Raw genomic sequence first — 19,367 nt, 5'->3', positions numbered from 1 at the left:
CCTGTGTGGATTTTGCCTGTTCTGATGTGCATGTGTGGATTTTCTGTGGGTATTCCAGCTTCCTTCACATTCTGAAAACATGCATGATTACTTATAATGAAAGCTTTAAATTGCCCATTCTCCATGAACATAAGTCTTTTGTTTACATTATATGTAAACATGGGTATATAAAACTGCAAATTAATGTTCAGTCCACTCCTGAAGTTTCATGTAAACTCTTACTTTTATCCATCAACATAACAGGCTGACTGGTTAGAGCGTCTGCCTCACAGTTCAATCCCCGGCCCCGCCTGTGTGGAGTTTGCATGTTTGCCCCGTGCCTGCGTGGATTTTCTCCAGCCACTCCGGTTTCCTCCCACATCCCAAAAACATGCATGCATGGACAACTCTAAATTTCCCGTGAGTGTGAATGGTTGTTTGTTTGTATGTGCCTTGCGATTGGCTGGCAACCAGTTCAGGGTGTACCCCGCCTCCTGCCCAATGATAGCTGGGATAGGCTCCAGCGCTCCTGCGACCCTAGTGAGGAGAAGTGGCTCAGAAAATGGATGGATGGATGGAGAAGTGGCTCAGAAAATGGATGGATGGATGGATAAATAATAATTAACATTGAAATACAGTATGAACAAGAAATCAGAAATCAGTCATTTTCTCAAAGACTACACTTATTTTAAGACATATATTTAATATATTGCAGTCACAGCTTTGTACTGCGATAGGAAATGCAAGCAACGCATAAGTATTCTTTATAGTGTGAAATTTTAGTATTTGTAAAGCAGTGAGTAAAAATTCCAAGCAGAAACAAACAAAAGCAGAAAGGATCGAGTTTGTTTCTAGTATTAAAAATACTTTAGCTACCAGGCACGCTAATGTACGTAACAATCCTTTATTACTCAGAACTTCAGGGATCTGATTCAGACTGTTTTTCCACAAGCAAAAAAAAAAGCAAGCCATCGCAGCTTGATAGATTGCACTTTTTACTTGATGGCGCATATAGTGTATCAAAATGCTCAAAATCTTTGCTCTGAAAGAGCTGTGGATGATAATAATTATGACAATAATTAGTTACCACGTCACGCCACATGATGCCTTAACGCGTACTTCTTAATTTGTCAAAGGTTGCCAGTTATTAACGTGTAGCAGTTTTACTCAACTACATAACTTTGCTTTTTTTGGAGAAACTATAAGGGAGTATGTGTAACTTTTTTTTTTTTTTTTTAAACCTCTTGCAGACTGACTTAAAAAATTGTAAGTGTAAAGCACCTGTAAAAGTGGACAAAGTACCTACTATGAAAATGGATTAGGTTCAGTAATGATCTGGGGCTGATTTGGTGTATCTTAAGAAGTTTGCTCGAATTCCTGTTGAGAGATGACCAAGTCTCATTGAGAATTATAGAAATTGTTTGATTACAGTGGCTGCCTCAAAAGATTATGCAGCAAAATATTATGTTATGTAAAAATTGTCCGCCCACTTTGAGAAGTTTGTCTTTTTATATAATTCTGTTGAACCACAAAAATAAAGCAATGCCTGATTATTATTCATTCATTTTCAGTATTTTGTCAACTTATTATTACTTTTGTCAGTTCAATATTACCGTTGACAAAATCGTATTTTGTGTAAATTAGGGTGACCCCATCATTTCACAAATTCTAGCAACTTTTAGGAGTGTCAGTAGTGACTTGAATGTGAAGCGGTTGTGATATTTGCCATGAAGCACATGCTCCTATTAGTCTTCTTTTATATTTCCCATAAATAACTACTAGCAGCACTACAACAGCTTACAACTACAGCAGAACAAGGTATTTGCTTTAATTTCTTTAAGAACCAGTAGCACAAGCGATTCAACTGCCAGTCATCTCTACAACATAAAAATGGAAGAAGAGACAGGAGAAACATTCTTGCATATTTTATTGTCCAAACTGCCCACTGTGGCAATAAGGGGAGACTGAAAGCGAGTGTACACTGAACGGACAGTCATCAGAATAGTTCTCTCCGTTAAAGGTGAATAACAGAAGTTTTTTTCAATATGTTGATATTCAAATTTGTGAAGGTCATAAGTTTAAAATACAAAGCAAGCTGCTGAAAGGTTTTTTCTTTTTCTTTTTCCTGTAACTCCTATTCCAGGAACATTTTGTTTGAGGTAGGTTGTCTATGATATTTTCTCAAAACAACACAACAAAGGATCATTTTACTAAGGTAGAACTGTTTTTGTGTTTCAAGCTTTTGTCTGACATGATGAACAACTATCAAGTGCATTTGAAAAACTTGTTCTTGGAAAAACGTCTGTGGTTCTGATGTGGTAGTGGCATTGATAATGTGAGCTGAAACTTCTGCATTTTTCATGAAAAAAATCTTTTTATAGACCTCCAAGGGATGTGAAGATGCAAACCAGCTGGCAGTGAATTCAGTTATTGACGTCAAACTAGTGCAGGGCTCTGAAACAGTGACGTTTCTAGTCTGCTAAAAAGGACATGCCATAAATGCCATTCTTTGTCTTCGTCAATGGGGGCGATATCGCAAGTTGCTTGTGACAGTAGCATTTTAATTACACCTGACAGATTTTTGGAAGTTTCTTTGACAATATTATGATCAGTAGAAGGCGGCACGGTGGACGACTGGTTAGAGCGTCTGTCTCACAGTTCTGAGGACCAGGGTTCAATCCCTGGCCCCGCCTGTGTGGAGTTTGCATGTTCTGCCCGTGCCTGCATGGGTTTTCTCCGGGCACTCCGGTGTCCTCCCACCTCCCAAAAACATGCATGCATGGACAACTCTAAATTGCCCGTAGGTGTGAATGTGAGTGCGAATGGTTGTTTGTTTGTATGTACCCTGCGATTGGCTGGCAACCAGTTCAGGGTGTACCCCGCCTCGTGCCCGATGAGAGCTAGGATAGGCTCCAGCACGCCCGCGACCCTAGTGAGGAGAAGCGGGTCAGAAAATGGATGACTTTAAGTGTGATATCTTAACTGGGTACTTGACTGAATATAGCCACTGAAGCGTGTAGCCTAAGCACTTCAGCCGATGGCAAAACAGGAAGAAGGCCTGGATGGATAAGGAACACGAACATGGCATAAAGACCTTTTCCCTCTTAAGACCGCCGCACACAGAGCGATGTCACCAAACCCAACTGAAGTGTTCGGCAACTGGTCTTCATGACAGGCTGATGACTTACGCATTGCACCGGACTATTGCAATATTAGTCTTTCGAACTGCTCTAAGTGCTAGAGGACTCTGCATCTTTTTGCACAACTGTAAAAAAAATAAAAAATAAAATAATCTACCGGCATTACCAGATAACGAGGAACCCTTTATTGCTCAGTGACGGTTTTTTGTCAATGTCTTTATGTCTCAAAAGTGTTCTCTGTCAATTGACTGTCTGTTGTCGTACTAGAGCGGTTCCAACAACCGGAGAAATTCCTTGTGTGTTTTTTTGGACACACTTGGCAAATAAAGATGATTCTGATTCTGATTGTGATTCAAGTGAATGGGGGCGAGGCTTATACTCCCACTCTTGCTTTTATTTTCGCCAATGTCCTCTCTCTGTAGCAACCTGCTTCTCCTTTGACTGTCACTCTATCTTTATAGTTTAATAAAAGTGATACATTGCCCTTAGGTGTGAATGTGTGCGCGAATGGTTGTTTGTTTATATATGCCCTGCGATTGGCTGGCGACCAGTTCAGGGTGTACCCCGCCTCTCGCCTGAAGATGGCTGGGAGAGGCTCCAGCACGCCCGCGACCCTTGTGAGGTCATACATACTGTATGTGCAGATTCAAAAGGCATACAGCCTATAGCAGTTAAAGTTGCTGGGCGTCCGTAGATCAAACTGCTCAATGTGCGGGTGTGACGCGCCAACTGTCTGTTTTTTGTTTTTCTTGTTTGTTTTTTGCAATAGTCCAGTCCAGGTTTGGCTGCATCGAAGAATGTGGCCCTTTGTCCTCACTAGTAGGACAACTTTGGCATACTAGTAGGAAAATTACATGGTATCAGTCGGGCAAAAACTGCTTTTAGGCATTTTAGTACTACTTGTAAGATCCAGGATGTGTCACACTTGTCACCTACTAGTTCAGCCTTGTAGTGTTACTAATGCAGCACAGTATTTTACTAATGTTTAATTGTATACTAGTAAGGTAAAAGTGGCACTTGTAGTGGGGAAAAACATTACTAGTAAGACATTAGTCATTCTACTTGTGTGCTGAATTATCTTACTAGTGAGGCCAAACAGCATATTACATGGACTGGATCTCAAGGCTATTGAAATAAGTTCTCAAACAGCTTTCCATATCTGAAGTTGCAAACATACATGACGTTATATGTTAAATGTTAATGTTTAAGAATGAGTCTTTTCGACTTTTCATATTTCACAACAGTGCTGACAGTGGTTTTAAACTTGTATGACTTGTATGTTTAGAATGTTAAGTTGTTCCTTCAGTTATTTTCATAATATGCAAACTTTGTTAAAATATTTTTCTGTAGTTGTAGTCGACAAACTATATTTATTTGTGTGTGAGTGTGTTGAACCTGGCCTCTGTAAACTTAAAAACCAAAAACGCTGACCACTTTTATTATTTGAAGCTATCTCAAGAAAGGGCGTGATACACCGAAGCAAGCCAAGACAAACGAAGACAGGCAGGAACATAAAGGCACGAACTGCATCTCTGCGACCCCAAATCCCAAAAGTCATACAAAGAATACGTAAAATATTAAAACACCCAGGAGCAGGTGAGGGGGTGAGGGGTGACTGCACCACCAGACACTCGCCACAGCCCATACCCACCCCAGAGGACCCACAAGCAACCTCGAGCAGTACCCACACCACCAAGCATCCATTGCCAACTACCGAACCACAAACTGAGACAGAGTGGGAGACCAGAGGCGCCCAGGGCACAGCATCCAGGCCACCATCCGAAATAGAGGCTTGGCGCCACAGGCACGTCAACCCTAAGTTAGTGAGAAGACCCATCACCAAAGTAATTTGTGTACTTTCCATCTGGTGACATCTACCAAGTCCTAGATTTGCAAACAAGAACCTCAGGAATCTACTTGTGAGTTTCCAATAAAATGTGTACATGCAAGATGAGTGACTGCATCAAAATTGCATCCATTTTCTACCGCTGACCCTGCTCAGGGTGACAGGTGAGCTGGAGTCTAGTCTGCCGAGTGATTGCCCGTCAAGCCGAGAGAATGAATAGGTTGCACGTAAGGCAATGCCGAAAACCAACAATAAATGCCTGTGACCTTTGACCCCTCAGGTGGCACTGCATTTACAAAACTGCATTTTTGTGTAAAGGATATTGTCATTTGGACTTAGGAACATGTCAGAAAACCATTGTCAGTTTGTCATGTAGACATAGGAACATGTCAGAAAACCATTGTCAGTTAACTCAGTTCATCGCTACATCTACAAATGCAAGTTAAAACTCTTATCATGCAAAGCGAAATCCATATATTAACAACACCCAGAAACACCACTGACTTCTCTGGGCCCAAGCTCATCTGAGATGGACTGAAGCAAAGTGGGAAAATGTGCTGTGGACTGACGATTCCACATTTCAAATTGTTCTGGGAAATCATGGAAGTCGTATCCTCCAAAGAAGAAAAGGACCATCTGGATTGTTATCAGAGCAAACTTCAAATGCCAGAATCTTTGATGGTAGATGAGTGCGTCAGTGCTCATGGCATGAGCAACTTGCACATCTGTGAAGGCACTATTGCTAAAAAGGTACCTACAAGTTTTGTAGCAACATATGCTGCCATCCAAGCAATGTCTTTTCTATTTACAAAATATTAATTGCCTTTATTAACTATGCCCTCCATGTTATTCATGTAATTTTCTTTAAAATACTGTGGATGATCATTGGTCCTGGTTTATTTCTAATTACACTGTTAAATAACCCATTTACAGTACAATAAATAGCACTGAATGTGTCCCATTTGGTTTCAGCCTGGGAAGATTACATTTATACTAGTTAGAAGTATAACCAACATTAAAATCAGAGAGCTGTCTATGGGGGAAAAAAGGTCAAATTTAAAGCTGAGAAAAGATGCACAACCCAGCACAAGTATTGGTAATATCCACTAAAACCATTTCTAATATCCTGAAGGATGTTGGGGGGGGACACTGGTTTACTACAACCCCAATTCCAATGAAATTGGGACGTTGTGCTAAACATAAATAAAAACAGAATACAATGATTTGCAAATCATGTTCAACCTATATTTAATTGAATACACTACAAAGACAAGATAGTTAATAAACTTTATTGTTTTTAGCAAATAATCATTAACTTTGACTTTTATGGCTGCAACATATTCCAAAAAAGCTTTACCACTGTGTTATGTCACCTTTTCTTTTAACAACATTCAATAAACATTTGGGAACTGAGGACACTAATTGTTGAAGCTTTGTAGGTGGAATTATTTTCCATTCTTGCTTGATGTACAGCTTCAGCTGTTCAACAGTCCGGGGTCTCCGTTTTCGTATTTTACGCTTCATAATGCGCCACACAGTTTCAAAGGGAGACAGGTCTGGACTGCAGGCAGGCCAGTCTAGTACCCGCACTCTTTTACTATGAAGCCATGCTGTTGTAACACGTGCAGAATGTGGTTTGGGATTGTCTTGCTGAAATTAGGAGGGGCGTCCATGAAAGAGACGTTGCTTGGATGGCAGCATATGTTTCTCCAAAACCTGTATGTACCTTTCAGCATTAATGGTGCCTTCACAGATGTGTAAGTTACCCATGCCAATGGCACTAACACAGCCCCATACAATCATAGATGCTGGATTTTGAACTTTGCGTCCATAACAGTCCCGAGGGTTCTTTTCCTCTTTGGCCCGGAGGACATGACATCCACAATTTCCAAAAACAATTTGAAATGTGGACACGTCGGACGACAGAACATTTTTCCAGAGAAGCCGGCGGCGTTTCTGGGTGTTGTTGATAAATGGCTTTTGCTTCCTATAGTTGAATTTCAAGTTGCACTTAACGGAGGTAGCGCCAGACTGTATTTACTGACATTGGTTTTCTGAAGTGTCACTGAGCCCATGTGGTGATGTCCTTTACACATTGATGTCGGTCTTTATCGCAGTGCTGCCTGAGGGATCGAAGGTCAAGGGCATTCAATGTTGGTTTTCGGCCTTGCCGCTTAGATGCAGTGATTTCTCCAGATTCTCTGAACCTTTTGATGATATTATGATGAAATCCCTAAATTCCTTGCAATTGTACGTTGTGTTTAACACAACATCCCAACTTCATTGGAATTGGGGTTGTAAGTAACACGTAGAATCGGTAGTACATTAATAATATTTTGAGAGCTGTAAAGAAAGACCCTAAAATAACTGTTAGTGAGATAAGCTACAACTGCTAAAGGGCAATAATGAAAGTAGCACAATTCATCATTTTCAAGACTTCATGAAGAGAAGTACAAAGGTTACACCAGAAGATGCAAACCACTCATTAGTGAGAAGAATAGGAGGGTCAGGCTGGAATTAAACAAAAACAACAGCAATACTGTAAACCTAAAGAAAATATGAGACAAAGTTTTATGGAATGATAAGACAAAAATTACCCTTTACCACAGTGCTGGAAAGGGTGGAGCTTAGAAAAAGAAATAATCTGCACAGCATCCCAAACAAGTTCATCTTTGAAACCCAGTAGAGGAAATGTCATGGGTCTGGCTGTCATTTTATGTTCTTCTGGGATGTACTCAAGCTTCATCGATGTTGGAAGCATCAAAATGAACTGAAAATTGTGTCTGCCCATTTAGTGAAAGATGCAACTAAACTGATTTTGAGATTCTTCATCAGCATTAATATAATGACCAAAAATATAGTGCCACAACAACAAATGAATTCATTAGGGGGAGGCTGTAGACTGCCCAAGGTAGTCAGTATCGACTATTAAATTAAATGTGTGTGCATTTTACCTGATAAAGAGGAGACTACCCCTGGAAAGGATCACAAAATAAATAAGAATGCAGTTTGGTGATGTCAATAGGTCACAGACTGGATGCAGGTATTGCAAGCAAATCAGAATCAGAATCATCTTTATTTGCCAAGTATGTCCAAAACACACAAGGAATTTGTCTCCGGTAGTTGGAGCCGCTCTAGTACAACAGACAGTCAATTTACAGAACACTTTGGAGACATAAAGAGATTGACAAAAAACAATTGTGCAAAAAGATGCAGAGTCCTCTAGCACTTAGAGCAGTTCGAATGACTAATATTGCAATAGTCCGGTGCAATGACCATTGTGCAAAGGGTGCTGAGACGTCAAGGAGTGTATGCGGTTTAAAGTGACGAGTAGTGCGATAATCTGGGACAATGTTGGTTGTGCAAATGTTACAGATACTCCTCAATCAGTGTGCAAATGGAGCAGATGCTACTCTGGCATGAGTGGCCAGTATTGGTCAACAACAGATATGCAAATAGTGCAGCATGGCGAGACAACTACAATGAGTGCACGAGTAATACATAATTGGCCCCACAGAAATGTGACAACGAACTCAAGTAAAAAAATTGCCTGCTTGTTGTAATGGAATTATAGGTTAGGTGTTTAAGAAGTTGATCGCAAGAGGGAAGAAGCTGTTGGAATGTCTACTACTTCTAGTTTGCATTGATCGGTAGTGCCTACCTGAGGGAAGGAGCTGGAAGAGCTGGTGACCGGGGTGCGGAGGGTCCGAGAGGATTTTGCACGCCCTTGTCTTAGTTCTGGCAGCGTGCAAGTCCTCATTGGTGGGTAGGGGGGTACCGGCAATCCTTTCAGCAGTTTTGTTTGTCCGTTGCAGTCAGAGTTTGTCCTTTTTTGTAGCAGCACCAAACCAGACTGTGATGGAAGAACACAGGACTGATTCGATGACCACTGTGTAGAACTGTCTCAGCAGCTCCGGTGGCAAGCCGTGCTTTCTCAGAAGTCACAGGAAGTACATCCTCTGCTGGGCCTTTTTGAGGATGGAGTTGATGTTGGTCGCCCACTTCAAGTCCTGAGAGATTGTAATTCCCAGGAACTTGAATGTCTCGACGGTTGACACAAGGCAGCTGGACAACGTGAGGGGCAGCTGTGGCGAAGGATGCCTCCTGAAGTCCATGATCATCTCTACAGTCTTAAGCGTGTTCAGCTCCAGGTTGTGTCGGCCGCACCACAGCTCCAGCCGCTCCGCTTCCTGTCGATATGCAGACTCGTCACCGTCCTTGATGAGGCCGATGACAGTGGTGTAATCTGCAAACTTCAGGAGTTTGACAGTCGGGTTCGCTGAGGTGCAGTCGTTTTTGTAGAGAGAAAAGAGCAGCGGAGAGAGGACACAACCTTGGGGCCCCCCAGTGCTGATGCTGCATGTGGATGAGGTGGCCTCCCTCAGCCTGACCTGCTGTGTCCTGCCTGTCAGAAAGCTGTAAATCCACTGGCAGATGGCAGGTGAGACGCTGAGCTGGAGAAGCTTGGATGAAAGGAGTTCAGGGATGATGGTGTTGAACGCTGAGCTGAAGTCCACGAACAGGATCCTCGCGTAGGTCCCTGCACTGTCGAGGTGTTCTTGAATGAAGTGCAGTCCCATGTTGACTGCATCATCCGCAGACCTGTTCGCTTTGTAGGCAAACTGCAGGGGGTCCAGCAGGGGACCTGTGACACTCTTGAGGTGGTCCAGCACGAGCCGTTCAAAGGACTTCATGACCATAGATGTCAAAGCGACAGGCCTGTAGTCATTCAGACCCGAGATTGCAGGTTTCTTGGGGACTGGAATGATGGTGGAGCGTTTGAAACAGGATGGAACTTCGCACAGTTCCAGAGATCTATTGAAGATCTGAGTGAAGACTGGAGCGAGCTGGTCCGCGCAGACTTTGAGGCAGGATGGGGACACATGGTCCGGCCCTTGTTAATCTTTTGTTGTTTGAAGATGTGTCTCACATCCTGTTCATGGATGGTTAACGCAGAAGTCAGAGGTGTGATTGTGGTCGCGGGTGCGGCCGGGTGGGTATGTGGTGTGAAACTGTCCTTTTCAAATCTGCAGTAGAAGGTATTCAAGTCGTTGGCTAGTGTGCTATAGTTCTCAGCTTGGGGGGATCGTCGCTTGTAATTAGTCAGCGATTGGAATGCATGCCAGACTGATTTAGAGTCGTTTGCGCTAAACTGTTTTTCCAACTTTGCTGCATAGGTCCTCTTTGCAATGTTAATTTCTTTAGTCAGCTGGTTTCTAGCTCGATTATATAGGGCCCACGCCACCCTCAATCTAATCAACGTTTTTACCGTATGTCAATTTTAATTGTTATCCTCAGTATATCATTAACTTGTACAAACAATGGACTAGCAGCAGTAATAGAAAAAAATGTAAGCAGTACGTAGCCAGCAAGCTATAAGCATGAAATCTGGGTTGCAGCGCACATAGCACATTGTCATCAACTACTATACAGTGCCTCACCAGATGGGAATCATTTTATAGTAATATGGGTTTATTGTTTACAATATCTATATCTACAGACTATCTGAATTTTCTCATGATATTATCAATTGTAGATGATCAAATCTCTAAATTCCTTGCAATTGTACATTGAGAAAAGTTGTTCTTTAGCTGTTGGACTATTTGCTCATGCAGTTGTTCACAAAGTGTTGAACCTCGCCCCATCCTTGCTTTTGAACAAGTGAGCCTTTGGGTTACGCTCCTTTTATACCCAATCAGGGTACTCACCTGTTTTCCATTAAACTGTTCATCTGTGGAATGTCCCGAACAGATGTTTTTTTAACATTCCTAAATGTTCTCTGTCTTTTGTTATCCCAGTGCCTGCTTTTTTTTTTAATCTTACAGGTATCAAATTCAAAACAAAACAAATATTTGCAAAAAAATAACATTCATCAGTTGAACATTAAATATCATTTAATTGAATATAGCTTGAAAGGGATTTGCAAATCATTGTATTCTGTTTTTATTTACCTTTTCCACAACGTCCCAACTTTATTGGAATTGGGGTTTGTAAATGGATCATGTCGGCAAAGTAGAAGTTCTCACTAACATGGGTTAAGATTGATTTGTGAACAATATTTGAGAATAAATAGGCCTTTTGTGTACATAGAAAAAAGTCTTAGATATTTGAGTTCAGCTCATGAAAAATGAGAGAAAAACCAAAAGTGTTGTGCTTATCATTTTGATCAGTATATATTTTATATGGAGGGATGTATACATTTCAGACAGAGAGAGAGAGAGAGAGAGAGAAGGTGGGCGAGAAAAAACTTTTTTTTTAACATGACAATTTTGACTAAAACATTTTGAAAAAAGTTTAATTTTTTGAAATATTGTTTTAAAGACAAACAGGTAAGAAACCGCAACCATCAACAGTATACTTCTGAGATATTTTGTCATTTATTTATTGTTGATACATTCAATTTAGCCTTTTATCATATATTTTGCTGTTTGGTGCAACCCTGTTCCAGATACTCAGGCACCTTAAAAACATACATTACATCTAAAATATTTCTGAATAAATAATTTAATTATAAAGACACTTTAATTATATTTGAATACGATTTAAATTTTTGAACACTAATGTAATATTAGTATTACTGTAATTACAGTAACTGTCGATGACAGCGGATAAGCCGTATCCGGATGCTAAAGAATACACGACACCAGAAGGACAATAAAATGGAAGTTATTAAATAAGGAAGTGTGTGAAAATAACATCAACCAATAAAGAAATTGAAAACAATGAGAAAAGTCTAAAATACCAATAACATAAATAAAATTGAAGGAGGTGGACGGCAGATACCAAAACAAATGCAAATTACCCACTGAATCAAACCAAAACAAGAAAAGAAAAACCAAAGCAACAGAGAATGCAGTTCTTTCTGTAACAGAACTGAAGAGTCAGAGTCTTCAATTAACCTAACACTCATTTTTGGGGAAAACCATTCTTCCATATGCTGCCTATCAATACAATTCCTTAAAGTTAAAAAAAAGTCAGCATTTAATATATGCAGGCTTTTTTTTTTTTTTAAACCTTAAGCAACATATTGGGCGGCACGGTGGACGACTGGTTAGAGCGTCGGCCTCACAGTTTTGAGGTGTAGGGTTCGATCCCCGACCCCGCCTGTGTGGAGTTCGCATGTTCTCCCCGTGCCTGCGTGGGTTTTCTCCGGGCACCTCCCACATCCCAAAAACATGCATTAATTGGAGACTCTAAATTGCCCGCAGGTGTGACTGTGAGTGCAAATGGTTGTTTGTTTGTATGTGCCCTGCGATTGGCTGGCAACCAGTTCAGGGTGTACCCCGCCTCTGCCCGATGATAGCTGGCACGCCCGCGACCCTAGTGAGGAGAAGCGGCTCAGAAAATGGATGGATGGAACTATATTGATAGGCAGCATATATATATACATCCATCCATTTTCTTCACTGCTTATCCTCACTCGTGTCGCGGTGATATATATATATTTAATTTTTTTTCATTTTATTTATTCTTATTTTTTTCCGATGAATACTATAGTCACACCTTGATAGGCAATAATTCAATAATTGTGGTGGTTGTCTGCTGGCCAAAACTGTACTCGACTGCGCCACTAGGCCGCGCCAGTGAGAGGACCCGAGTGGTGCTGGTTCCCTCTCCTCACATCTTCCCACTTTTTCGCCCCTTCTGACGTCAGCAACCTGCAAGTGAGCCACTGAAGTAACCAAGCCCCCTACGGGAGATACCGGGAGGCTGTCGCCAGTTTGTCCACAGTGAGTCCCTGCCACCGGAGGATCCGAACGGAGGAAGGTCGACGCGAATAATGCGAGCAGCCCAGTAACGCGGAGTGGAGACCAACAGAACCGCCGCCGGCCGTGATTTAGAAGTCAGAAATCCACCCCCCCCCTACCCCCCCCAAAAAAAAAAAAAAAAAACGCGTCCATTGCAGTCCACGTCTGAGAGACTCATAGGTGCGGCGAGGCTACGTGGTGTTGTTCCGTGGAGCAAAACGAGCGGAGTCGAGATTTTAAATGTTCTAACAGTACCGCGCCGCTTTGAGAGCGCACGAGAGAGGCGAAGGAGTGCAAAAACCGGGATTTGCAACCAATTCCCAGCCTTTTTCATTCCCATTCGATTCCGGTCACGCTATCAAGCTGTGTTCTTTAACCATGGGATGTACTTTGAGCGCAGAGGAGAGGGCGGCTCTGGACCGGAGCAAAGCCATCGAGAAGAACCTCAAGGAAGACGGCCTCACCGCGGCCAAAGATGTCAAGCTGTTGCTGCTCGGTAAGAGAACCCCGGCTTCGATTATCCGCCAGGGCTTCCGCAGAACCACCACTTAGGTGATTCAGAGATTTAAAAAAACAAAAAACAAAAACAAAGACCGATTGAATTGAGGAATTGATGGAGTACATTGAATGTTGTTTGAGTGCGTCTGAACACGCCCTAATTTGATATTACATCATGCATCCAGGCGGCACGGTGGGCGACTGGATAGAGTGTCTGCCTCACAGTTCTGAGGACCGGGGTTCAATCCCCGGCCCCGGCTGTGTGGAGTTTGCATGTTCTCCCCGTGCCTGCGTGGGTTTTCTTCGGGCACTCCGGTTTCCTCCCACATCCCCAAAACATGCATTAATTGGAGACTCTAAATTGCCCGTAGGTGTGAATGTGAGTGCGGATGGTTGTTTGTTTCTATGTGCCCTGCGATTGGCTGGCAACCAGTTCAGGGTGTACCCCGCCTCCTGCCCGATGACAGCTGGGATAGGCTCCAGCACGCCCACGACCCTAGTGAGGAGAAGCGGCTCAGAAAATGGATGGATGGATGGATCATGCATCCATTGAACGTGGGCCTCCTTGTACTATGTACCAGGTATGTGGATGGCCAGCAGCGTCACCGTGTTTGCTTGAGACTGTAGACTGATTCCTTGATTGGCCTCTGAATTATTAATGGGCGCCAGGTACATGGGGATGGAAAGGATGTTTGGGAAGAATGGGTGCAGCCTCCTTCTGCCATCTCCAACCAGCTTGTTCACTCAAGAGGGTGATTCTCTCTCTCTCTCTTTCCACCTCCCCCCTCCCCTTTTTTCATTCTCTCCATCTTGGTCTCTCACACATTCATGCACACCTTTGTGCTCCAATCCACCCAGTTTACATTGTCTTTTCTCATCCCCGCAGGGGCTGGAGAGTCAGGGAAAAGCACCATCGTGAAACAGATGAAGTAAGTCTCAAGCATAAGCATAGTCTGTGTCTCTCACTTTCTAGAACATCACAGACGCCAACATGCACGGAGGGCGTTGAATTGTGAGCAAACCTTGTGAAAATCTATGGAGGTAGCTGGGTTTTGGACCCTACGATACTCACGTTCATATTAACAGCTGAATGTAAAACATCAAATTTATGTCACACACGAGATAGATTACAGAAGTAAAAATAACGCCACACCCGCATCCTATCCTTTCAAAATGTTCACTCCGAGCGACATTTAAATCTTAACATCCTCTTACAGTATCTCGAATGCTAAAAGTACCCAAAAATGCAAAGGCTTTTCTAATGTCGAACACCCAGAACGCGGTGCAACTTTTGTGAAAAATGATGCCTCTCAAGTTGCACAAAACATCAGACTTTTTCACCCCAGTCATGCGTCGCTTATCATTTGTGCTTTGGTCAGTGCTTAGAAGTCAAAGAAAGAGACAAGAGGACCATTGTAGGTACATATTTATATGTACAGCAAAAACAAATTTGTGTATACTGTTACTACTATCACAGAGGATGCAGTGGTTCGCTCGCCTGACTTCTGTGTGAGTTGTGTAACGACTGTGTGAATGTGAGTTTGATTAGTTGTCTGTCTCTATGTGTACCCTGTGATTGATGGCCGACCGATCCAGGGTGTAGTCTCCCTTTCGCCCGATTTCTGCTGGCTGCGATGTGGCCTTCCAGCTTCAGGATAAGCAGTATAGAAAATGGAGTAATAGAAAAAGTCTTCAAGTTCGGAAAATTGAGTCATAACGCTGCTTCATCTGGCTGAGATCAATGTTGCAGCCGGCCAAATTTCTGTCCCACGGGAAGTCAATCCAATCATCATACGGTTGGGAGATGCTAATCGCTTCTCGCTCACCCTTGTATACTACAGTACACAAATTGTGACCCCTGATTAGACTTGAAATCGGCATGAGACGCATTTCGTATTCTGTCATCTATTATTTAAATCAAGACTTAACTGTGTTATTTGTCTTAACAGTGGTATTTTTACACGTGACATGATTTATTGTTTGACCATTTATATTATGTTACATTGAAATAGCTTGCTCGGGTAATCAACGTTTTAAACGGTCACAGTTTGACCTGGGGACATATTATTTACAGTATATTTTCATTGTTTGGGGGAAATGGTTTTGAAATCCAAACAAATCATGAGTTTCTTAGAGTCTGAGAATAGATTGAGTTTGACCTCATAGTACTGCTTTTTTTCAAGGACACGACAAAATTTAAGTGGTGTTTTTTTGCAATCATGTGACTTTAACGTTCACGTAAAACTCAAAGAGGGAATTGTCTTCAAGCATTATTTTAATAATGCTATTGTTGTATTTACTATATCATTGCACTAATCCTCCAATATATTGTGCCCACAGGATTTAGCTGTTATTATTATTATTATTGTTATTTTTAATGGTCAGCTGCCCACACTGCTTTATTAACAATTTACTCACCCTGTAATCCAGTCGTGATGTGGTTTTTTTACCCCTCAATCTCTAGTGTTGCATCACTATACAGACAGTTCAGTGCACTTAAGCCGATAATAGGCTTTGGCTATGGCCATAGTGACATATGAACACATATTACATGAATACATGATTCAGTGGCTCCAGATGAGCCTGTTTCTCAGCTGTTAACGGTTATTCTAGCAGTGCAGCAGAATCTGCACACCGACTAACACTCCCAGTGGGTTCATCGAACATTCAGTATATACCTTGTCATATGGACTATTCTTCAACGCATTGATTCCAATGGCCTGTAATAAATCACTGAAACAAATGATTGATCATCTCAATACAATCTGTTCATAGTGTCGAATTGCCAGTTTGCACTCATTATGTACACATGGTGGAAGAGAGTTTTAAAATTATTCTCGTGCTCGTGAAAGAGCCTGTTTTCTGTCTGCTGATTCATTCTCATTTCCTTCTATAGCTTTCATCTCATTTAAAGGCCTGAGAGGGACAAGATGCAGTGTTAGCCAAAGAAAAAGTTTTAAAATTGGAATAATTGCTCCACTTGTGAATCTTGGCGCCACAGTGTTCATATTCGCTCAACGACGAAGCTTCATTCCTTAAAATGGGCTTCTGACATTCTTGAGAAAGGGGTGGACACACTGTCATTTGTGGATCCTTGTACCTGTCGATCCATTCTCATCGTTCTATTTAGAGAGTTTCTCAATGATGTCCAGTATTGGATTCGATTGGAATGCCTTGACTGCATTTTCTGTTGCAGGGATTTGAACATCTGGGGTGCACTCGAGTGGCCCCTTATGCGGGTTTCTGCATGTGTGGGTGGGTGTATGTGTTTTCTTCACAGAGAGATACAGGGAAATTATTTGATTAGATTTAGATTGAGACTTTATTGTGTCTATATTGAGTGGAACTGTGTGTTGCAACTGCATGTGAGCCCAGAAAGGGAAAATAAAGTCTATTAGAGCGCTGTACAAAATCAACTACAATACTGTTACTGTTTTGAGTGTTTTTATTAGATTCTTAGCAAACTTTTCTGCCAGCGCAGATTATGTCCCTTTGGAAACATTGGCTTCTGGGTTAATGTAATCAGTGTGTGACTGATGACTTACAAAAGCTTGTGACAAAGCAGTGATAATACAGTATCTCTGCTGAGGAGCACAAATGAAATATGATTCTGAGTCTCACTGATCGTGATGCAATTTAAAGAGGACGACTGAACAAGGTAAGGAATTTTTGAATTAATGTGAATTCATTTAAAAAACAGTAAATTGGTTAGATTAAACAATTATCCCTTAGTCCCTTATGAGAATAGTTTTGACAAATAGAAGCAATACAACTATTAAATACTGACAAGAAATTATTTAAAAGGTAAAAACCTTACTTAAATGTTTTTCATTTTAAGGTGCATGTAAACATCCTAAGATTACCACATCACAACTATTACCTGTATGTGCTATAAGAAAATCCAGTAGAAGAAGCTTTTGTTTTTACACTAACGAAACATGGAAAACACACTCAAGTTAAGACATTTTATGTGAGAATGTGATGATTCATTGGAACAAAGAGAAACGTTTACGACAGCAACAACAAGTAGAAATGAGGGCGGTCGAAGATTTGTGAGGCTCGAACTTGTCATTTATGTGAATGAGGCTTAAAAAAGCGAGACATTCCAAAATCCTCGAACCAACAACTAAAATGCAAGATGTTCACTACACTGTATGAGGTTATTGCCACCACTGGTGTTGTGTTGGCAAGGGCCTAACTCCGATAAGTGTTGTCACAATACCAAATCCGGACTTCGATACCATACAGTACCTGCATAAAGTACCTCAATACTGATACTGAAACAATACCACGGCAAAAACCTTAAACTTAGTAGACGACAAAACATGGAACTTCAAATTCTTAGTATTTTTAGTAATTCTAAATAATATTGGGCAGAGGACGACTGACCACTGGGTAGATACTATAGATAGATACAGATACAACATTTATTTTTTTCATGCCCTATTATATATATGATGTGTAGCCCTTTGGTTCTCAACTGTGGTCACTCTGGGACCTGCATTTTTGTATTGTTGCTTAGCCGCGACCCACTTTTACAGAAGTTAGAAACAATAAAGAATATGTATTATTAAAAAAAAAGCCCTGGAAAACATGAATATCCTCTTTTTAAACATAACTACTTATGGTTATATATTAAATGTGCCTTTCAGAGCACCTTATTAAGAAAGTGAGGATGAACAACTACATGTACAAAATTCAATATTTTGGCACTGATCTGTTCGTTTTAGGAAAGTGCAACATCAATATGTTGTCTTCTTTTTGTGAAATGAAGGCTGCAGACTAAAGCAAATGTAACAGTTTTAACAGTATTTATTATGCTAGAAATTGTTGACTAACTGTCCGCGACCCACCCAAAATGACTCTGTGACCCACTTTTGGGTGCTGACCCACCAGTTGAGAATCACTCGTATTGCCTATATGCTGCTTGTGAATTCATGCTTAACATTCATCATGAGTTTTTTAAATAATTAGATCCACCCCTGTGGTATGGTAGCATTTATTTTCAGTCCTCACTTCATCAGATATGCAAAGACTGAAGGGATGAAAAAGGTGACCAAAAAAAAAAAAACATTGTAGGGGGGGTCTGGGTTTTTTAAATTTTTTAAAATGTTTTTAATTTTCACATAAATTAAGTAATCTGGAAGACTGAAGAGTGCAATAAGGCAAAATCAACAAATTTTCTTCACACAGAAATACACTTATTTACACAGCTCAAGTACAAATTTAAGATTAAAGTTAAATTTGCCTAATTTCTTTGCTTTTTTGTTTTGGCCTCCAACTTGAACCAGGCCCATCTCCACCTGCACCTGATGGCTGCTTCAAGGTGTGCCACACAAATCATCCTCCTCTTTATGCACTCATTCCAGAAAAAAAATTACTAAAATCATTGTCTGTTTCACTTCATTTTTCACTATTACCAACTTCAAAAGCTAATCCCAAATCAATCCTCCAGGAAAATCCATCCATCCATCCATTTTCTGAGCCGCTTCTTCTCACTAGGGCGTGCTGGAGCCTATCCCAGCTATCACCGGGCAGGAGGCGAGGTACACCACGAACTGGTTGCCAGCCAATCACAGGGCACATACAAACAAACAACCATTCGCACTCATATTCACACCTACGGGCAATTTAGAGTCTCCAATTCATGCATGTTTTTGGGATGTGGGAGGAAACCGGAGTGCCCGGAGAAAACCCACGCAGGCACGGGGAGAACATGAAAACTCCACATAGGCGGGGCCGGGGATTGAACCCCGGTCCTCAGAACTGTGAGGCTGACGCTCTAACCAGTCGTCCACCGTTACGCCCCTGCAGGAAAATATTAAGTACAATATTTTTCTGTTTTTATTGGCCATGTCAGAATTTTAAATTAGTTCATTCTATGTTGTGACATAATCCCTAACATCGCTCCGTCGGTTAATACATTTAACATTAACATCCGTAAACTAATTAGATAATTGTAGGAGCGTTTCTTAATTAATACAAGATGTACTAGGATCAGCTCTTGTCGCCGATGTTACGTGTGCTTCGCGTTTCCGCTGGGACCACAACCAGGGCCACGACCCGTAGCACCTCAACACGAAATTAGAAAAGTCCAGTGCCACAAATACGACACTGGCTGATCTGATGAGCAAAAATGTTGTTTAAACGTAAGAG

General features: G+C 41.4%; 1 protein-coding gene across 2 annotated transcripts in view; it reads left to right on the top strand.

Annotated features, from left to right (window-relative positions):
* The first annotated feature begins 12,625 nt into the window (after positions 1–12,625).
* gnao1a (guanine nucleotide binding protein (G protein), alpha activating activity polypeptide O, a) overlaps positions 12,626–19,367 on the top strand; it is a 147,610-nt gene continuing 140,868 nt past the window's right edge. Inside the window, exons 1-2 of one of the 2 annotated variants that reach the window (XM_061772604.1) lie at positions 12,626–13,209; positions 14,098–14,140. In XM_061772604.1, coding sequence (XP_061628588.1) covers positions 13,092–13,209; positions 14,098–14,140 — 161 coding nt within the window. In that variant the 5' untranslated portion in view covers positions 12,626–13,091. The remainder of the gene's footprint in view (positions 13,210–14,097; positions 14,141–19,367) is intronic. The other variant, XM_061772603.1, reaches the window with a different exon arrangement.

This window comes from Phyllopteryx taeniolatus, chromosome 5, assembly GCF_024500385.1.
Source record: "Phyllopteryx taeniolatus isolate TA_2022b chromosome 5, UOR_Ptae_1.2, whole genome shotgun sequence".
Classification (NCBI taxonomy): Eukaryota; Metazoa; Chordata; class Actinopteri; order Syngnathiformes; family Syngnathidae; genus Phyllopteryx; species Phyllopteryx taeniolatus.
This window is presented reverse-complemented; position numbering and strand designations above follow the sequence as displayed.